This window comes from Cucurbita maxima, unplaced genomic scaffold (genome assembly GCF_002738345.1).
Source record: "Cucurbita maxima cultivar Rimu unplaced genomic scaffold, Cmax_1.0 Cma_Scf00059, whole genome shotgun sequence".
NCBI lineage: Eukaryota > Viridiplantae > Streptophyta > Magnoliopsida > Cucurbitales > Cucurbitaceae > Cucurbita > Cucurbita maxima.
The window spans coordinates 420202-441451 of NW_019272075.1; the positions used below are offsets into that span (position 1 = coordinate 420202).

Consider the following 21250-nt stretch of genomic DNA (forward strand, 5'->3'; position numbering starts at 1 on the left):
GTGCTACAAACTTTTAATATGGTTATTCTAATACCTTAAAAATAAACAAAAGCTTCCATTGTTTTTATTTTTTTAAAATTGTTAAATTTTATGTTCACTCAAAAGGGATATTTCCAGAAATTCTAAGCAAGAAATCAAGAAATTTGTTAAAATATTGTTTAAATTAACAAAATAGCATGATTAAAAATAAATTTACTAATTATGTCAATATGTTTTAGATACAAAATAACATTTTTCTTGTACTATATAGAAGTACATTAAAGTAATGTATATATTCCCCTCGCCTCTAGTAATGCCTAAAATTCTGAGGTATGAACATGGAAACATTCAAAACTGCCCAGTTCTTCAAACAATCAGTCAGGCAAAAAACTAACAAAGAAACGTAAAAAAAAAAAGAAAAAAAGGGTGAGTCAGAGGTCCATACACTACAATTTCAAAGGTCAGACATTCGTACAAGTTTGCCATACAGGATCCGATCATCCCTTCCGGTGTTCGACTCCAACAATGCACTATGAACAAGTTCCTGATAAAAGGAGAGAGAGGTCGAAACCATTCATCAATATCTGTATATATTCACAATTTTATGTTACAACCAACCAACCAACCAACCAACCAACCAACTACCCACCTTTACATCCCTGTGAGAAAGGAACTTCCCCATGCTATGGATCATCATTCTCATATCTTCAACCTGATAGATTACCACAAAACTGCTGTGAGTTCTTAATTCCCTCGCTGGGAATCAGTTAATATCAAAGAAGGTTTAGATTTTTTACCCGAATATAGCCAACTAAGTTTCGATCGAAGAACCGAAAAGCCTGTTTCAGATTAACCAAAATTAGCAACGTAAATTAATTTGAATTCATAAGAATTTAGGTTGTATGGTTCGTAAAACTTACCTGCAGTAGCTCCTTGTCTACCACTGCCTCCTTGGGAGGTGAAGCCTCTTTCTTCTTCATCTCATTGTCTGTCCCTTTTTCAACAGACTCCGTCATTTTCTTGCTGAGGCTCTCCCGTTCGGACCCTTTGGGATCGTCAGGTTGATTCGGTGCAACATTTTCAGGCTCTTTATTTGATGCTGTCTTCCCCTCTTCGTTCAATTCAGTCTCTTCATTGGCTCCCGTTGTAGCATTCTCTTCATTGTTTTCAACCATAGCATCCACGTCGTTCTATTATCACAAGGAAAACATAACACAATTTCAAAATATTATCTTGTGGAATAGAAATTTATAAAAATTAATATCACACGTAACAAAAGTTAATGAAGTTCAAAGCACACTGAGGCAATAACTCACTAAACTTATGCATGATGCAATAACATTAACTGAGCCTAAGCACACAATACATTAGAAATCTAAAATATAGAATACGAAAAAAACAAAAACAAAAACAAAAACTTAATATTATAAAGCACAAGTCAAGGAGAAGTTATTGGGGATGGATAATAGAGAGAGGAGATGCCTCATTAGATGAATTGGGTTGAGAACTCGCGTCCTCCAGTTCCTCGCATTCTTCAGGATCTTCTTCAGGGTCTTCTTCAGGATCTTCTTCGGGATCTTCTTCAGGCTCGTAATCTGTTTCAGTTTCCATCTTCATCTCATCAACATGACCAGCTGAGTTGTTCCCCTCCACTGCAGGTGTTACGGCATCCACTTGAGATGCACCTGATGTTTCCGGATCGATAGATTTAGGAACATCAATAGTCTTTGACCGTTTTGGTGATGATTTTTTTTTGTCTTCCTTGTGTAATTCCTCCCGCGGCCGCTTTCGTTGATTTCTCTTTGCCACAAACTTGACACGCAATTTCTACGCCAAAATAAAAGATAAAATAAATATATAAACCTTTAAGATCATCAGAACAATAATTTAACTGCCTGAAAGGTTCATGCAACCTGGAGGAAAGTTAAAATTCGGCTTCCCATCTGATACTGAAGCATTTCATTCAGTGATTCAGCAAATAGTGAAAGCTGTGAAGGAAAAAGAAAAAAGCAATGAATCAGTAAGTAGAAAGCTCTAATACAGAATGAACTTCGGGAACAGAAGGTAATGAAAATCTTCATTGCAGCAAAGAAGGTACCTCAAATGTCGATTCTTCAATGTCTTTGTCTGTATACTCCAAGAGTGAGTCAAGAGAAAGCGACAGCGACCGAAACTGTATTGCATAATAGAAACAAGATATACAATTAAGATATATTATTAAAAGGATGCACTGTCAAACTACTCATGCAAATGGATCTGGCTAAAATCAACCTACTTTGGAATCCTTGCTCCCTTTAGTTCGTAGAATCAACCCAGGATGTCGAGGAGGTTCTTCAGACTTTCTCTTTTCTTTTACTTCTTTGTTTGGTTTGGTTTTAGACACATCTTTACTCATTTTCTCCTTCTCCTCTTTTGATTGTTCACCATCTCTGGATTTTTCTCTCTTTCCGTTACTACTATCCTTCTCACCAACTTTTTGTTTGTCAATCGAATTGGATGTAGGACTGAATTCCTTGCCAGCTTCATTTTCATTCATCATTTCCTCTTTCTCAGTTTTCTTCAAATTTACAGAATCATGCAGTTTCAATGTAGTAGGCGAAGATGTCGACTTTGATTTAGGAATATTTTTTTCTTGTTTATCATCTGCAGTGGGATTCTCCACATTGAGTGTTTCATCTGCTGTTACCTTCTTCTCATGCCCATCACCTTTTCTAGAAGCTTCCTCGCTAGAAACCACTGCAGGAACCTTTTTTTTAGGTACCCTCTTAATTACTTTCTTTTTCACAGTTGTTTTCACAACAGTATCTTGGGTAGCTGTTGCATTGACATCTGAATTGTCCTTAGACTTATCCACAGAGCAATCCATTTCATTCTCTTCTTTTGGAAGTACATCTTTATTTTTTTCATTCTGATCATTTTTTGCCACACGTCTAATTACTTTTTTCCTTGCAAATGTCTTAACACCAGCAGAATCATTTGAAGGTGGATCCGGAGGAATGTCAGAATTCTTCTCTCCATCAACCTTTTCATCCAGTTTGTCATTTTTCTTGTTGGCTGCATCACCAACCGCTTTGGCCTTTTGTTTAACAATCTTCTTGACAATCTTCTTTTTTCCAGATTTCACAGTGCCACTTTTCTGAGTACCACCATCAACTTCTTCTTGATCTGGTTTCTCAACATTCTGAGCTTCCTTGCCTCTTTCATCCTCATCCTTGCTTTCAAGTTTTGTGCTACTTCCATTACCCCTTCCCTCGGACGTATTCCCTTTGTCATCTTTGTCACTCTTTTCCTTTTTTTCAGACTTGCTGACACTTTTAGTATCTTTTGTTGATTCTGTTTCTTTGACTGAGAGTATAAAGAGCAAGGGGATGTTAACAATTTAGTAGTAAAATATAAAGTCAATAGTATCTTTCAAGTAGATGTGCAACAGAAATTACCTTCCATGCCTTCCTTTGTCTCCTTGGATATCTGAGAAATTAACATAATCTTAGTGCAGAAATATATAGGAGAAATCTAAGAGCGATGCAGGATGAACTTGAGAGAACTTATGCAGAATAAATAACTTTTATTTGAAAAGACACACACTACCAAAAATACCAAATATTTAAAGGAATTTTTGGACAACACGGCTCAGAAGGAATTAAAGAATCTTCAATGACAAGGATGGTAAATTGTGCATACAAATTGAAGTAAATTATATATAAATACAGGAGATTCATAACATTGATGTGTGCTTGTCAATCTCTTCACCCTATCAAAAGTTCATCTCAATTATGTCATAACAGCTGGAATATCACCCTCATCTTTTGAAATTTCGTTCAGTACACTGCATCCTTATATTAGACAGATATAGAAATTTGGAACATAAACATCAAGTGAATCAAATGTCTACCAATTATCTTAACTTCACCACAACCATCCCATACGCCAGTATATGATCCAGTCCAAGTTGCATTGCACACACAAGGAAGCATTTAAAAATGTGTTTTTCATTAACAGATACCAGCCACAATTTCTTCAAATAGAAATCAGAAAAATAATAATATGCCTTAATGTTGATGAAAACTCAACTTAGAACAATAAAAACACAAACCTCCTTTATCAGTGCAATCTGGCGCTCTCTCTCAACGACAGCCTTTTTATGTGCAAGCCATTGTTCCTTCCACACATTTAATGAAGGGAGACAATCAGATAAATCTGGAACAAATAATACAGAGACTTCTTTATGGCTCAATACCCCATCCTTTCCATATCTATCATAGTGAATCTGATGAGACAAATACCCTCAAGTGTCAGCTCTTTAAATAATTAAAAAATAAACCAAGTTAGATACGCAATATACAGGTAACCAGTCAAGCTTAACAGTATTTTACAAATGAACCTCTAAGAAACGATTCCAGTGGTGGCAGTTTTGCAAGTCTAGTTGTGTAACATCCTTCGCATACCTGGATAAAATACGTTCACAAATAAGACAAAGCAAAGCTCTTTCTTGCATACAAACACAAGTAGCACATAACACGAACCTAAGGGCTGTTTGAACTAAAGCACCATCATCAACTGAAGGATCACCACCATCAGATGATTGCCATGGACCACCAATTGCCATGAAACTACGGCCTTTCTTAAGAATTGCAAACCTAAGGATATTGCAAAAGTGGGCTACACGGTCGTCTGAACTTCTCTCACATGACAACTCCTCGAGAGCATTTTTACTGATACCACTCATCAAAATAATCTGAACAAGGAGACAAGATAAATACATGAGCAGCAGGATACTGAATTTGTTTTCTTGACCTATTTTTGGTTCAAAATGAAAGAGATGAAAAATAAAATGATGCATCAATATAAGATAAAAATATGTACAGATTGACAAGAGTTTATTTTCCTCCAACTATAAAGTAGTTAATGTACAATGACCAATCATTTTTTGTGAATTTTACGCATGTATCTACAATGATCTGTTAGCCTCCACTTCAACATCCTCATTCTGCATCCATAATTTAGGTGACAAACAACTAAGTAGTCAAATCTTCAATTATCTAAGCAGGGTTATCAAAATCCAGACCATAAAACACCATTCCTCCACCATCCAGTATAACAGAACAGCAGCAAGCATATCTCTAATGAAAACATTCCTACCCTTGGGATATCTTCATTATACATATTTCAGGGATATAAATTTGCATTCTAACAATAGTAATAGTAAGAAAACCACAAATTTCAAGGAGACAATTCAGGAAGAATCAGATCGTTCAAAAGGCATTAATTGACCAGCGGATTGTACTTCCTGAAAAACACTCTGAAATAAGAGCACAAAGAAGTTTGCAGAACGAACAGGAAGGGTTTTTTCTTTTTTAACGAGAAAACATGCTTTCATTGAAAACAAATAAGAGAATACAAAAAGGGCACACAGAAAACCAGCTCAAAGAACCAAAACACCCATAAGAGCAGAAAGGAATATTTTATGAGAAACAGAGTGATTGAAGTAAAGATCAGATGCATGTTGCAAGCAACCAACCTTCACATTCCATACTATATTCACATGATCAGATTTCTCAAGTTCTCCAGCCTTATGCTCATTGGAAAGCTCTTTTGAGCCAGATACGATCCCTTCATCAATAAAATCATGCTCAAAACTGTAGCAACAAGAAGTATTAGATGGCCATTTTTCTTTCCCAATACACTTTTAGAGCAACAACCAATTTGAAAACACACAATCATAAGATCCACAATTAATAAGCATGCCTCGAGGAAACAGACGCTCAAGATACAGATTGTTTCTAATCAAAATGAGTTTAGGTTATTATGTAGCAATGGAAAATATCAGAATGGTTGAATTTCTGCTTTTATCATACAACCTCTTCCTTAATGAACTGAAAAAAACTTTGCCTATGGTTTTTTTTTTTTTTTTTTTTTTCATAAAACCCATTTGCTCCATAGAAGTGGCAGAATACACATTAAGAGTAAAATAAAACCAAAGCTCATCTTTGACGCAGAACAAGCATGAACACAAATACACCCAAAATGGGCATAAATAAACTGTTCAACCCAAATGGTAATATAATATAATCTCGAACCCTCAACTGTGACAATGAAAAGAGAGGGAAACAAAAAATGTAAATAAACTCTTTTACAATGCACTTCCGAAGAAGCAACAAAAAAAGTTTCAAATACATGAGAGAAAGATGAATTACCTGACAGGAGTATGGATGGAAAGGTCAAGTTTCTCCTTTGGCCAATTCACAATAACCTAGAATAATTGAAAACATCAAGTCATCTACCATCAATCAATTGATAAAATCTTCTAGAACGCATATAACATGATGTATGCACCTTCGTAAACTCTGGGGATACAAAGAGTCGAGGATATCGCTTTTCCAATGACAAATAATCCCGTTGTATGTCAACTAAACTGTGCGGGCACACCTGCAAGTGAGGACAATCGATACCCACAAAGGGAGGAAGGCATCAAATCAGAAAATCATTGGTTGCAACACACACACACACACACACACACACACACACAAAATAAATAAATAAATAAAATAAAATAAAATAAAAAAATCTTTCATGACATTGTCACAACCCTAACATATTCTTACTCAACTATTTACAAGAAATATTAACGATGATCTGTTGTCAAATTAAAAAAAAATATATTCCATATCTTTTTTAGATAAGAGTATAACTTAGATAAAAATCAACTCCCAAATATAATCTAGGAGCTCAGAAAATTGGCCACGCTGCTCCCAGAAACAATCCATGATTATATCACAATTGCAAAACGAACTATATGTTCTAAGCAGCTTGTTCCAGAAGAATGGGAAATCAAGAAAGGCAATGAGCGAACAGAATCTAAGTGGAACAAATGAAGAACATGATATCACTTCATGGAAATATCATAATTGCGAAAAAATAAGTACCAGAGCAATTTGTTCCAGAAGAGTGGGAAAGACAGGGAAGGCATTGAACAAATGGAATCCCGGTGGAGCAAATGGAGGACTGAACAAGAAAGTGAATGCAAGAGGAACTTTTGGAACATGAAGAAACTCATAATTAGGTGTAAGGATATAGAGAAGGAAGGAGAAGAAACTAGGCCTTATGATTAAAACACCTCGTTCTTGCCAAGGAAGGTAATGAATAAATGGAATCCACGTTGAACCAACGAAAAACAAAGAAGAAAACCAATGAGGAAAAAGCAAACTCTGGGAGGTGAAGATACTCTGAATCAGATGCAACGATATAAAAAAGGGAGAGAAGAACCAGGGTATAGATAAGTTCAGGATTCAACACTAATTCCAGAGCCAAGAAGCAATGGAGAGAATAAGATAGAAAAAATCTGGAGCAAGCGATTTAATTCCTATACAATCCAGTCCCTAAACTAGAACAAAAAGGAGCCAGATATTTAATGGGATGTATGTATCTCGTCAAAATCATTGAATGACTGAGCTCCAGATCTTTTTACCTTGCAGACATATTCTCTCCTTTTTTCTTTAACGGGTGAGTGATGCCTTCAGCATTAAAGAACACCGAGTTAGTTATAACGGACCAACAAAAGATTCTGCATGCGGAACTACAGGAGGGTCAAAAAAAAAAACATCAAGATCCACCTATGCAAGGCTTCATAATGTGGAGAATCTCGGTGTAACGATCTTCCCTCCTTTGCCAAAGAGGAACCACGCCTGTCTTTAGAAAGTCTTGGTGGAGTGCTTATACGCCTAGCTTCGAGCCCACGTTTGAATTCTCTGTCTCTTTCTTTCTGTCTCTCCAAGATGCGCTCTCTTTCCCGTTCTCTTTCCCGCTCTCTTTCTCGTTCTCTCTCTCTTTCACGTTCACGTTCTCGCCGTTCTCGTTCCCGTTCTCTTTCTCGTTCTCGTTCACGCTCGCGTTCTTTTTCTCGTGCCTTCTCCCTTTCTTTTTCTTTCTCTCTCATGCGAAAACGGTCCCTCCGACGCTCCTCCTCTCTAAGCTCAAATTCCCGAAGATAACCAGCTCTATCATCTTTGTGTTCATCAATCCTTGGATGGCTACTATGAGTCAACATACTACCTGAATAATCTGACTCGAGAGAAGTTCCATGAAGCCCTTTCCCTGCAGCATAGTCTCTACCTGGTGGCAAGCTCACTCCATAACCTGGATTCGATGAACTTTGGGAGTAGATAAGTTCATCCACATTTCTCCGTGGAGCAGCCCCTAAAATTGACGTCGAATGTTGACCACTATAAGAAGAATTGAGCATCGACACGTTGCGAGGATCAGCATCTACTCTTACTCCGTAAGAGAGAAACTCTTGAGTGGAATGAAGACTAGCAGCAGCTTTTGCTGAAAGATAATCATTTTGTCTGCCAGAAATGTCCCGCTACTTAGCGTCATTAGAAACAGACAATCATTTTATTCGTTCTATAGACTAATACCAATAAAAGCAGAAAGAAAAACCTGAAGACAATAGTTGTTATATGGTTTTGACCACTGGAAAAGTCAGATAATCACAAACTTCCAAATTTCCGTAGAAAAACAAACCAACCTTGACTTAATGCAACATACAAATATCCTGACCAAAATACTATACCTTGAGCTCCCATCAAGGGCGTCTGATTGTAGAGATTGAGATTTTAGTAACTGCTCTTGACGAAGCAGGGACATCTGATCAACACGGTCATACGAGTCGGCCTGTTGGAACACAATAGAGGGATTACCATCAAGAGAACACACATAAACAGAACTGCAAATCTCATTATTTTCTAAAAAGGAATACTACTAGAAAAAAAAAAAAACCAAAAATATTCCTACAGAAACCATACATGATGTTGATGCCCAAAACCAACAGATTCAGAAAATCGTCCAGCTGCATCAGTTTTCAAATCCCTCCCTAAATAAGCACTCTGATGCTCACTATATTGCCGCCTTTCCAGAGTAGGATACTCAGTGACCTTTTCAGTGAACAACTGACCAGTTCTATGACCATAGACATGGTTTGAAGATGATATATAGTCACTTGACAGATACTTGGGGGAATCAGGAATGGCTGAGGCATAGCTTCCCCGACCTTCCAGAGCAGATGGAACACCATTCCCTTTGGCACTCAGTGGAGGGCCCTATATTTAGCAAAATAGGACAACAATTTAGTACTGTTGGATAATAATGAAATCTCAAATATTCATTTACCATAACTTTCAACTGACAAGACGTAAGGATGGACCCCAAGGCCGCATTCCAACTAATTTTCGGTCTGAATACAGAACCGGTGATATTAGTGGAAGTGGGAGATACAGTTAAGATGACAAGGAACACTCTAATGGAAAATGTAATTTGTAATTACAATTTTCAAACATAATTATAAATGTAAAGAAAACACTATTTCACAACTCATAGATGCAACAAATTAACTACCCGAAAAAAAAAAGTTTAATGACCTAAAAGCTCATGTTAAAAAGTTCCATTTACTGTGTTATAACCAAATCATCCAAAAAGGGTAATGCATTAAACCAATATTCACGCTTCTAGTAAGAGATGCACAACCCAAATAGGCCAGTTTGCCACGCCTTCAGTAACACAGAAATCAAGTCAAGCTCATGAAGTAACACAAAAACATAAGCAAACTACAATAATGAAACAAGTGATATATGGATTTAATTAGCAATCTTTCTAATTGTTTTTCCCAAATTTTTACTTAATGATCTCAATATTTTTTGTATTCTTTGTCTATTTCCCTAATCTTTGGGACAGTGTTTTTAACTGTGATATTAAAAGTTGATGTGGTCTTACATGACATGTTAAAGCATCTTACAAAAATCTTTATTAGGACATTAAACCTGTTCTTGCATTAACCCAGATAGTGCTCTCGTGCAATTGTCTTCTTGCAGTGTGGGGGGTTTCCTCTACCCTACCACAAGGTTGTTTTCCTTTTTAGTATTCTGTTATTGTAGATATGGTCCTTTATCGATACTTTACTCCTTTTGTAACTAATTCATATTCTAGTGTTTATAAATTTTTATAAAAAAATATATATATACGGCTTGTCTTGTATGTATCTTTTGGTCTCTCTGAATTATGAACGTAAGGGGGTAACTTTTTACTTTCCACTAATAAATGAAAAGCCAATTTCATGTTTTCAAAGAAATGGAAAGTAATTTCACCTATATGTGGAAGCCAAGATCCTTGGTGACCCGATTGTTCAAATAAACAAGGAAGTTGTTGAAACAATTGGGCCCAATGTTTACATGATCAAGCTACCAAAAATTCTCAACATATCAAGTACATTTAGTGTTCCAAATTCGAATAAATGTAAACCAAGACAGATTGGCCTGGTGGTCATTGGAGCTAGGAAAAATAACTGAGCTTTAAAAGGAACGAGATTAAACTATGATGGTCACTTACCTAGTCTTAATATCCTAAGTTTCAAACAATCAAATATTGTAGGATCCGTTGTCCTTGAGATTAGTCAAGGAATACTCTTGATACTTAATTTGAGGACAAATTTGTTTCTAAAAAGGGTAAATCAATGGATTTTCAATGAGTATTTTGAATTCAGAATATCAAAATCATATTTCATTTTACTGTTCATATTCATATATTGTCGGAATGCTTCTTTACATCAATTTAATGAGTTAGATTTTTTGTTAGGATTCCAACTCAAATATTTAAGGTCTATTTGATATACAATCTGAATTTTGTTTTATGTTTTCAGATTATTATTGGCATACTTTTTTCCATCAATTTAATGAGAGATTCTTCTGTTAGGATTCCAAGTGAAATATTTAGGGTCTATTTGGTAAACAATCTGAATTTTGTTTTATGTTTTCAGATTCATTGAATCCAATAGATTCAGTCAATATGTGTTTGAACGATTTGTTTCCAAAAATTGTTTCTTGAATTTTGCGTTCGAAAGTGGTGGAAATTATGGAAACAACATTTTTATGTTTCGGTCTATCTAGACTTGATTTGAAAATTTTAAAATGCAAAATTACATTTAAAAAGATATTAATAAAACCATTTAATTTTTGTTAAATTAAAAGATGTATATTATGATATATTATAAATTATGAGATGTAGTAAAATAACAATTATACAAAATCTATAACATAAAACTTGTTCATAAATAAATTAATAATAGTTAAGATTCAACAAAACATATATATAATATATTATAAGAAACAAGATCGCATTAAAACAAAAGATGGAACAACTGGGGGGGGGGGGGGGNAGGGTAGAGGGAACCCCCTCCCAACAAAAAGAAACTACTACAAGAAAGTTTTCCACGGTTGACAAAGTAAGGTTGTAATTATAAAAGAATTTCATGTGACTAAAAGCCCATTAAGCAGGGGTAAACTGTACATTTCTGTAAAAATAATAAATAATACATAAATTTTAAAATTTTAAAATAAAAAAGACAACTTATCTTCAAAGGTTCAACCTACTATTTTAGTTAGTAACTAGAAAGAAATTTAGATTAGATCCTTAATGGGGAAGATTATTTTGAACTCATCAAGAACAAAGTTCCTCGTTAGGATCCCTCATCTAAAGTGTGTTGGTTATTCTCTTATTGATATTTTAATAATTGGGGGGCTTTTTCTGTTTATAGGGGCGATCTTTAGTTTTCCCTTTCCCGTTGATCTCCAGCCTACACTTTTGAAGTCTTTGAATTTTTGTACTATTATCTATTCATTCATTAATGAGTTCTGTTTCTTGTTTTGAAAAAAATGCAAATGAATGTGGAATGCATACTTGATGTGTTGCAACCATATTCTTGGTAGTCACCTATTTTTACCCTATGCTATGATTGTGGAGGTTGCCATTGTTAAGTTAGTCAAAAACTATCTTTTAACTAAGGTAATTAAGAGATAATCAAATGTTTTACCGGATACCAATTTGCAACCAGCCTTTATAAAAAAGGCAAGGCTATTTGAAATCAAATGGATTAAATCTTAATATACTACTCTATAAGTTTCACAAGAAAGAAAAACTGGAAAAGAGTGCAAGCACACGGAAATTGGATTAAATCTCCAACATAACATGAACAGAACGTTTGAACAAATACCACAATGATTGTCAATTCTTTCAAAATATGAGCCCCACTCCCCCATATCCTAATGAATTTAGGCTAAGAAACTCTGGCACAAAAGATGTGATGCAAAATAACATAATAGTCCAAAGGAAAGTACAATTAAATGGGCGAAGACCTAACCTGTGGTTTGCCACTCAATGCACCTGAGCTATACACAGAACCATACTGTCCTCCATAATGAGTGGTGCTCGATGAATGTGGCCTGTATGCAGCAGTATCAGCTTCCTGCGATGCTCCCAACATTGAGGAGTGCCTAGATGCCATGGAGTGTTGTTGAGAGTCGGGTCCCCCAACAGAATTCCCCGGGTAGACACTTCCCAACTACAAAAGCACCAGAAAGTGATCATAGTAAGAGAACAAGGGTAAAAGTAGTCACTAAATTTTATGAACCCACAAATTTTATACTGCCTTATTCATAAAGATCCCTTAAAACAGCCATAAAACTATTGATTGTTGAAATAAAAGGAACAAAAAAAACCCTAACGATATTCATCAATACTAGATTTTTAAAAAGGTAAATAGAATATCAAAATAATGAGTAAGGTTTTCAGCGCAAGAGAGAATTAGATATACCATATATCACACGTCTTGAATAAAACTCTAACGACGACTGGATACCAAAACAAATGCGAAGAGCGTATCACAACATCAAAAATCGACGAATGGATGACAAATTAAATGTCAAGATAATGGTGAAGGTTCGAAAGGCACGCAGAAATTGAATATAAACGAACCGCGTATTAAAACATCAAAAAATCGATAATTGTGTGCGAAATAGAATGTGAAGACAATGATTCAAGGTTCGAAAGGCATGCAGAAATCGAATAAAAAAAATGGAGAGCATACATTTAGGCCATATCCAGTCTGCGCAGCATATGATGAGGACTGCTGTCCGTAGTTACCACTGCCTCTAGACGAGTACATATTCTTTCACGTTTAGCGATTACAGAAGAACCCTGCGGAAAAAAACCCCCATGCAACTATAAACTAGAAATTCTCGTAGAAGCAAGGATTAAGCCGTCATCATCGACCACAATTAACAGGTCCATGCACATGATATGAAAAATTGAAAAGTGGCATCCACATTACGAAACGAAGAAGAAGAAGAAGAGATTGAAGATGGATTGGTGCTTACCCGAGAGATTCGAAAATCGAACACCGCAAATTAAAGCCCGTCGATAAGGTTCGAAAGTTGAATAAGAAACCCTAGTACCAATCTGATTGACTGGGAAGATTAGAAGTTCGTGAACTCATACATATGTCTTATTTCATTTTACGATTATAAACTAAAATAAATAAATAAATAAATTAGATTTTTTTTTTTTTTTTTTTTACCACGAAAATATAAATAAATAAGTTCGGTTACTTTTTTAGGGTAATTATGACATTTGTGAGGGTTAAATTAGTAAAAATATCCATAACGTCATATATTCTCTCCAACATAATAAAGTTTTAATTGAAATAATTTTAAAAAAAAACTATAGATTAAATTATATAAAAATGTTTGTTTTGTCTTATACAATTATTAAATCTTATTTAAAAAATATATAAAATACATCTAATACATTTGTCCCCTAATGTTTAAAAGAAATGAGAAAGGGCAAAAATGTAATTTAAAAATTATTAATGAAGAAAAAATGTCGAAATTCTCTCTCCCGGGTTCTCTCTTTCTCCCCCTAGCTTTTAAACTACTTCGAGGCCTTAGAATTGTCGAGAGAATTCCAAGGAGGAGTAGCCAAATATCTCACAGTCATGCTTGTATAGGACGTACTTTCCTATGGTCGCATGCATGTAGCATTTCAAGCCTCCTTTACTTACTTTCATGTAAGTAGAATTCATGTCTACTCCTGCAATTGATTTCACAAGGCTTAGTTTCAACGATTTTCCTCGTTCACGTTTTCTAAAATATTTTCTCTAAAATCGTGGCTCGAGGCTCGATCATACATTAGAATTGTCCACGAAGTCTAATTTTTACATAGTTAACTTGTTTCGTAGGTTAGAACAAATGCCGCAAAATTGCTAGTCCACTACCAAGAAAGTGTGATTGTGACAAGTTGTATCAAAGGATTGCTATCTTTTTGATGCATCGAAATCGAAACAATGTCAATGATAAAGTCAACACCTAAATCACGAGCTGACTGACTTACCTTCATGGAAGAATAAATGATGTTCTTGAAAGAGATGCCTGACAGGGTATGCTTCATAGAAATCGGCTAGTGAAACTAGATAGAAAAATTGGGAGTATATATGCTATCAATGCTTGACTAGATGGGTTGTCGATAAAAAAAATTGATATTTAGGGTCGACTCCCTAGAAGAAAGAGTTACCTGAATGAGTAGCTCAAAATGTGGAGGTGGCCCCAATATCTCTGTCGCACACATTGAGGATCATGTTGAAGAGCTAGACGATTTGCAGAAAACCATGTTGATGTTGTTCAACAAATTGGCTGAAAACTTCATAACAACAATTGATACCATCAAGGGAGAGATGATCGAGATAAACCCCCAAGTAAGTTTGACCATGAGGGCCGTTAAGCTCATGTTGGACTGAATAAACTGAAAGATCCTAAAATCCAAAGCCTTTAAAGGGAACCGAGATGCCAAAGAATTGAAAAACTTTATGTGATGTCCCACATTGGTTGGGGAGGAGAACAAACCACCATTTATAAGAGTGTGAAAACCTTCCCCTAGCAGACGCATTTTAAAGCCTTAAGGGGAAGCCCGGAAGGGAAAGTCCAAAAAAGACAATATTTGGTAGCGGCGGATCTGGGTCGTTACACTTTATCTTTGATATAGAACAATATGTCAAAACCATAGGAACTTCTTTTTAGGACCTAAAAGTTAATACTCGCCACAATGCATCTCGTGGACATAGCAAGATGAAAACTATGGGAACTTAGACACACCAGAAGAATAAGGGACTATGTCAAGCAACTCTTCGAGTTGATTCCGGATATTTGGGACATGATGGAGAAATATAAAGCATTATGTTTTGTCGAGGAATTGCAACCATGGGCAAGGATAAAACTATGTATACAAAATGTTCAAGATCTTGTCGTTGCATTCATGGCTGTAGAAACACTCCTGAACCGAGAATAGACCTTTTAAACCTATAGGTCAATGGAACGAATGCTCGAGCATACCAAGTGAAGGGGCTGAGAGACCAAACCACGGGAATGGATAGGTCACCTCAAAGTACGTATATTGACTCATATAAAGGACCTTACCCTCCACATAAACCAATAGCCAATCTCATACTATGTCACTTATGTAAAGGCCCCACAAAATCCCTCAATGCCCTCATCAAGGCACGTAGTGCCCTTCAAGTTGTAGTATAAGGGGCAACGGCCCTAAAATCGAACTAGTGGGAGATAGGAAGAAGACCACGACACTACAAGAATGAGTTGATGTTTATTGATGTTATAATCTATTCTCAGTCAAGTAAGGGCGCCCTAATAGATTCTGGTGCAACTCACAATTTCATCTCTGAACATGAAGCCCACCAATGGGAACAAAAGATAGAAAATGATTTCTAAAGATGAAAGCGGTTAATTTAGAGGGCTTACTTGTCATTGGGATCTCCAAGAGAATCTCCCTAAAATTAGGGGCTTGGTAAGGAAAAATGGATATGATCGTAGTCTGCATAGACAACTTTTGACGTGGTACTGGGAATGAATTTTCTCCTTGAACAAGAATCATCCTAATGTCGTTGGCGAAGTATATCATGATCATTGATTGCAATCCTACTGTAATTCCTGCAAGAATCAAACAACTTGACAATATAAGAATGATCTCGACATTACAATTGAAGAGAGGGCTCACCCAAGAAGAGCCCACGTTTATGGCAATATCGATGGTGAAAGAAGTAACCACCGTTGAACCTATCCTAAATGAAGTAAGAGATGTCTTGTATAGTTATGCTGACATCATGCCAAATAAAACTTCCAAAGACATTACCCCTTCGTAAGGACATCGACCACGAGATTGAACTTCTACTGGGAAAAAACCTCTAGCAAACAATGCATATCGAATGGCTCTCCCTAACCTAGTCAAACTGAGAAAACAGCTAGATGAGCCGTTGGCTACAAGGGTCCCAAAAAGACACCTTGTGGGGCCATTCTTATTCTAAAAGAAGAAAGATAGGACGTTATAGCTGTGCATCAACTACAAAGCTCTAAATAAGGTGACAATATGTAATAAGTACCCATTGCTAGTTGGACTTGACCCACGATTGAAATATGTCGAAATAAGTAAGAGAGACAAACGAAAAACTTGAGGGGAGAGAGCTCTTGGAACAAAGTAAAATTAAACACTTAGCTTTTCAATTCTCTTTTGTTGGTGCGTTGTTGTGAAAAAACCTACTTCTCCCGAGTATTTATAGTGGAGAAAGCACTACCTTGTTTCCTAAACTTTCTCCTCCAGTTAATAACGACTACTACAAATTCTACTCTAGTTGCTCTATAAGTTAGTAACTTACTCTATTACGTCCGCTAACAATTCTCCTAAAATTAGTTAGTAACTTGTTCTACTAGTTCAGGTATATTACCTTACTTTGCCTATAAAGGCACAATCAAATCTCATCGAATTCTACTCTCTTGGCACTACCCTATCGGAACCAATCTTAAGTCAAATCCTAGGTGCATGTGTAACCCCCCACCAATTGAGCTAAGGCTAGCTAGCTACCCCTTAGTTTCTACGAGGCACCAACAAGGAAAGAGAAGCGACTCCAATCTCTAGACAACCTCGTGTATCCCTTTGTCGATCAAGACGAGTCTATAAGTCCGAACACAAGACATAGTAAAGATACGATTCTAAATCTCTGTTCATGCTTAGGTTTTCTTAAATAACGTGATATCTAGATCCTTCGAAATTTGGTGTTTCAACAATTAACTCATTCCATCATATTCTATTACAAAAAATAAGGGGTCCAAGAACTAGAACAAGATTGATCGAGAGAACATGACGTAAATTTCAATGTCTTGTAAAGAGTAAACTCTTAGACATGCAAATCTCTAGAGAAAAAACGAACAAAACGTTAAATTTCAAACATATTTCTAAGTTTCTAAGCTTTTGATTGATATACATTTGATTTGACCTCGTAAAAAAATGTCTAATAAGCCCTTAAACTTTTAACTTTACGCCTAATAGATTTTTGAATTTTGTGTTTAATACATGTTCGATCCCGTAAAAAATAAATAAATAATTTCATAGATAGAAATTAAAATAGAAGGGGAGACGGGGTCGGGGACGGGAACCGGGATTATTACCTTGTCTCACCCCATGGATATCTCTAGATGCACATATACGGAAAAAAAATAATATTTTACAAAAATAATGGAATAAAATAGGCAAATAAGAGAGACGAAAACGACAGCGTTTTATACGTTAAAATCAATACCGGTGCTCCTTACCCTGCACAGAAGCTCTTGAGAGTGGTTTCTGTCCACTCCAAGACAACGGCGCCCAGCAGAAGGCCGAGGGGGAACGAACGAACGAACACACAGCACTCGACGGAGCATTGCACAGCTCTTAACGCTAATGGCGGTTTCTGGAGATCTCAGAGTCTCCGCAACACTCTGCTCTCACCATCCTCACCCTCTTCGGTCTTCTTTTCGCTCTTCAAAGGTCCCCAACTTCTCCTCTTTTCATCTCTCTATATTTTCTTCCAATTCTTCTGTTATTTGTTCCTTCGGTTGCCTAAGCGTTGGAAATTTTGTGTAAATGTGGAATTTGGTGCCTGGAAGATATGAATTCTGAGTTTCGGTGTAAATGTTTTCTTGCTCATGCGGCATTTATGAATTGGAGGTCGTGTTAACCCTATCTCTGCAGTTTGGATTTTTTGCATTACTACAATTATTTTTCAGATTAGTGAACTGTATTCGAGAATTCTAGGGTTCTATGTGAATTTGTAGCAATTTTTTTTTTTTTTTTTGCTTCATTTTACCCGACAATCCCTTGTAGCGCGCATGGATGAGACTTAATGACTTAATTGACACAAAGGCCTTGATTCCAATGGTTCTATATCGTTGCAGAATGAGTCTCTCGTAGTCCACAACAATAGGATTCTCAAAGATTAACCTCCTTGAGAACTTTATAACATAAAATGTAGTCTATTAGAGTATGTCTCAGGATAGATGAAACCTCCTTGCATGTTTTTGGTAAGAAATCTTGCAGATATAGCCAAAAACGACCTGGTTCGCATAGAAACGACCCTTTCTTCTGTTTTGTCAAGTTTAAACCTGGGGCTAGTAAGAAAATTCGATTTTGGGAGGATATCTGAATCGATTTGACTTCTTTACAGCAGTTTTTTTTTTCCCTGTTTTTTTTCTTCTGTTTTTATGCTGTCTCAACAATTAAAAAAAAGGGTTGTCCCGGTGGCAGACAAATTTCAGTCGAAACACTTGAATATTAACATTCCCCACAACGCTGTCGAAAAGAATTGACCGTGACTCAAGTTTTTCTGGAGTTGTGATAGTCAATCATGGAACCTGGGTGCTAGGAGACGATGTTTCGATAGAGAGTTTAGCAGCTGGTTATCCTTCCGGGAGAAGATGAATTTGGTTTATTTAGAACAAGTCCACTATGCTGTTCTTTTATGCCTTCTTTATTGAATATAGTTCTCGAGTTCTTATAAAAAAAAATCCTGGGAACATGCACAACTTGCCAGACCCACCTTGTAAAAATTAGATTTTGGGTATAGTGAAGAATGTGATGTAACATAATCCAGATCCTTTCTTATCATGCAGCAATAATGGACTACTTTTCACTAGACCGACCAAATCACAGTGCACGCTATTTAGTATTTCTGGCTGTTCTGACGATTGTGAGATAGTTACACACAAGTCAAGTAGTTGCGAAAACAGATCATGTCTATTTCAGCATCTTTCATTTTTCGAATGTAAATATTTGATAGGTTTACACTGAATCAAAAGGAAAATCGTAGAGAGACAGGCCTAAAGAAAAATCTATGAGTTCAGCTTCTCTCCCAACTCGAACTCCCGAGTCCAAAACTGTCACCCTTCTGTCTTTGCTTCCCTGAAATACTCCTTAGATTCTCACCTCATCCTGACACAGTAACAAAGTCGGTTACTTGGAAAGCACTAATATTTATGTTATTTCTACACTAATGGATTCCCCTCCATCCCTTCCTGCTATAGATGTAGACTATCTGGAACCAGAAAGACCACCCTTACAGATCATGTATTGACCGACACATTCTTCCACTGAATCGAATAATTAATTTATTGGTAGTTTTGCTGCATTTTGATTTTTTCTCTGGAAACAATTGCATATATGCCTTGATGCTTATTGTATGTGCTTCATCCTAGGTTGAATTCTCTGGTTTTTCAAGGGGAGGGCCTTGCATTCAGGAAGTTGCACTAAAATGGCGCAACATGGCAATTGATAGTCGTAATAGGCGTGGCGTTTCTCATATAACTACTGGAAGCTCAGGAAGTTATGAACTGTCGTCAAAGACATCGAGCCAAGAAGCTGAAACCTTCCTTATGAATGCCATAAACATGAACTTCTTTGAGCGTTTAAACTTGGCTTGGAGAATTTTATTTCCAACTCCAGCATCTAAGAGAAACTCCAACGCACTGATCGCCAAGCAGCGACTAAAGATGATCCTGTTTGCTGACCGATGCGCTGTTAGTGACGAGGCTAAACGGAAGATTGTTAGCAACATAGTGCGAGCTCTATCAGATTTCGTAGAAATTGAATCGAAGGATAAAGTTGAGTTGAGCATGTCAGCAGATGCTGATCTTGGAACCATTTATTCTGTGACAGTACCTGTGAGGAGGGTGAAAAAAGAATATCAAGAAGAAGACGAGAGTGGAACGATAACGAACATAGAATACAAAGATAAGGGAGAGACATCTGGTTCGGTCGACGTGAGGTTTGATTTCTTCATTCCAGATTGAAAACAGAATATCAAAAGCTTTCCTATTGTTGAAATGGATAAAGAATTTGTATTTGAAGAGTGGCAGTAACCAAAGGTTTCTTCTTCTGTACATAAACTGTGTATTGATTTCTATCAATTTGAGATTGTAGCTTGGATTTAGTCCTTTACCGCAAAGGGCTTTTGTTTTGCTGTGGTTATTTATGCGTAGTTGTGTTATCTGTTTTCCTATGTACCACCTTTGATCTGGATTTCATTGGTCTTTCTAATACAGGTTCGTTCATATATATATATATATATATATACATACATATACATACATGTGCACGTGATTGTTTGATAGACAGCCCAATGGTCCATTGAAGGAAGAACTCATGAATAAAATAAATTAATATCTTTTTAAGGCTGAATCATATTAGCTCTTATGGTCAAAGATCCAAATTTTGTTCGAAATTGAGTCCTCTACAATTGAATGGTTCGGATGTAATATACCATTTAAATTTGTTCTTGGGGCTCATGGAGCTCAGATTAAAACCGATGATGCAATATAATATAAGAAATAGATGATGCTCAAATTTAGAAGAAGAAATAAACTAAATTTTATTCATAAAAAATCTGTCTTTTATTTATAGTCTTTCCACCAAAGAAATTATACAATACTTAACTTACATACTTCTACTGATATAATAAATTATGAAATTAAAATAATAAATAAAGTTTTATAACAATTTATCCATCAATAACTCCATCTAGTGTTTAAAATGTGTCAACTATATTAAGTATAATCATCAATTAATTGAGAAACCAACGAGCACCAGAAATACTTGGAATAATCGAGAGTCCCCATATATCATTATAAATCAAATGAAAATGGGTAGAGTTTTTATTTTGATTAATGGAAAAAGATAACACGATTATGTTGCACAAATCCACGTTTATCACATGAAAAATCAGAGACTTGGAGTCCTTAACATGCGAGGAGAAAATAAGTGTCATGGATAAGTTTTGTATAAAAGGAGACTATTAGATAATTTTGGAACGTGTAGGACGTCTTTTCATTTAAGAGTTAGAGAAATGAATATAACACCTATGACACTGATTCCATTTGCAACTATAATATTTCGATTACTGGAACATAGTATATGGTATATGTGTTTTAAAATATTGTGAGTGAAGGGTTATGTGATTAGTTGCACCTAAGCCTAAAATTCAAGAGTTAACCTGACTTATCTCTTAAACCAAGGTTTATACAAGTGAATGAAGACTTGAAGACTCATGTGGGTTTGTGAATTGATGGATGAATGGTTG

General features: G+C 36.0%; 2 protein-coding genes across 2 annotated transcripts; one reads left to right on the plus strand and one right to left on the minus strand.

Moving 5' to 3' along the window:
- Positions 1-237: 237 nt before the first annotated feature.
- Positions 238-13292, minus strand: LOC111471837 (cell division cycle and apoptosis regulator protein 1-like). The gene is made up of 22 exons (XM_023117499.1): positions 13179-13292; positions 12890-12999; positions 12164-12364; positions 8781-9074; positions 8549-8649; positions 7590-8321; positions 7445-7490; positions 6313-6405; positions 6174-6229; positions 5498-5615; positions 4503-4714; positions 4361-4424; positions 4073-4246; positions 3417-3447; positions 2255-3324; positions 2078-2152; positions 1893-1967; positions 1462-1806; positions 900-1169; positions 777-818; positions 629-691; positions 238-523 (listed from the first exon to the last, which is right to left on the minus strand). Exons 2-22 carry the CDS (start codon positions 12965-12967, stop codon positions 434-436), a joined length of 4230 nt encoding a protein of 1409 aa, XP_022973267.1. The 5' UTR covers positions 12968-12999; positions 13179-13292; the 3' UTR covers positions 238-433.
- Positions 13293-17428: 4136 nt separating this feature from the next.
- Positions 17429-20173, plus strand: LOC111471838 (cell division topological specificity factor homolog, chloroplastic). The gene is made up of 2 exons (XM_023117500.1): positions 17429-17667; positions 19371-20173. Exons 1-2 carry the CDS (start codon positions 17581-17583, stop codon positions 19962-19964), a joined length of 681 nt encoding a protein of 226 aa, XP_022973268.1. The 5' UTR covers positions 17429-17580; the 3' UTR covers positions 19965-20173.
- Positions 20174-21250: the final 1077 nt, after the last annotated feature.

Bases quoted from the DNA above. Each gene is read 5' to 3' on its own strand.
- LOC111471837 (XM_023117499.1), bottom strand. From the start codon at position 12,967: ATGTACTCGTCTAGAGGCAGTGGTAACTACGGACAGCAGTCCTCATCA. The intron at 7,491-7,589 runs GTGGATCTTGAT...TTAATGCTGAAG, and splicing joins CATTATGAAGCCTTGCATAG to GCATCACTCACCCGTTAAAG. The intron at 692-776 runs GTAAAAAATCTA...GTAATCTATCAG, and splicing joins ACTTAGTTGGCTATATTCGG to GTTGAAGATATGAGAATGAT.
- LOC111471838 (XM_023117500.1), top strand. From the start codon at position 17,581: ATGGCGGTTTCTGGAGATCTCAGAGTCTCCGCAACACTCTGCTCTCAC. The intron at 17,668-19,370 runs GTCCCCAACTTC...GCTTCATCCTAG, and splicing joins CTTCTTTTCGCTCTTCAAAG to GTTGAATTCTCTGGTTTTTC.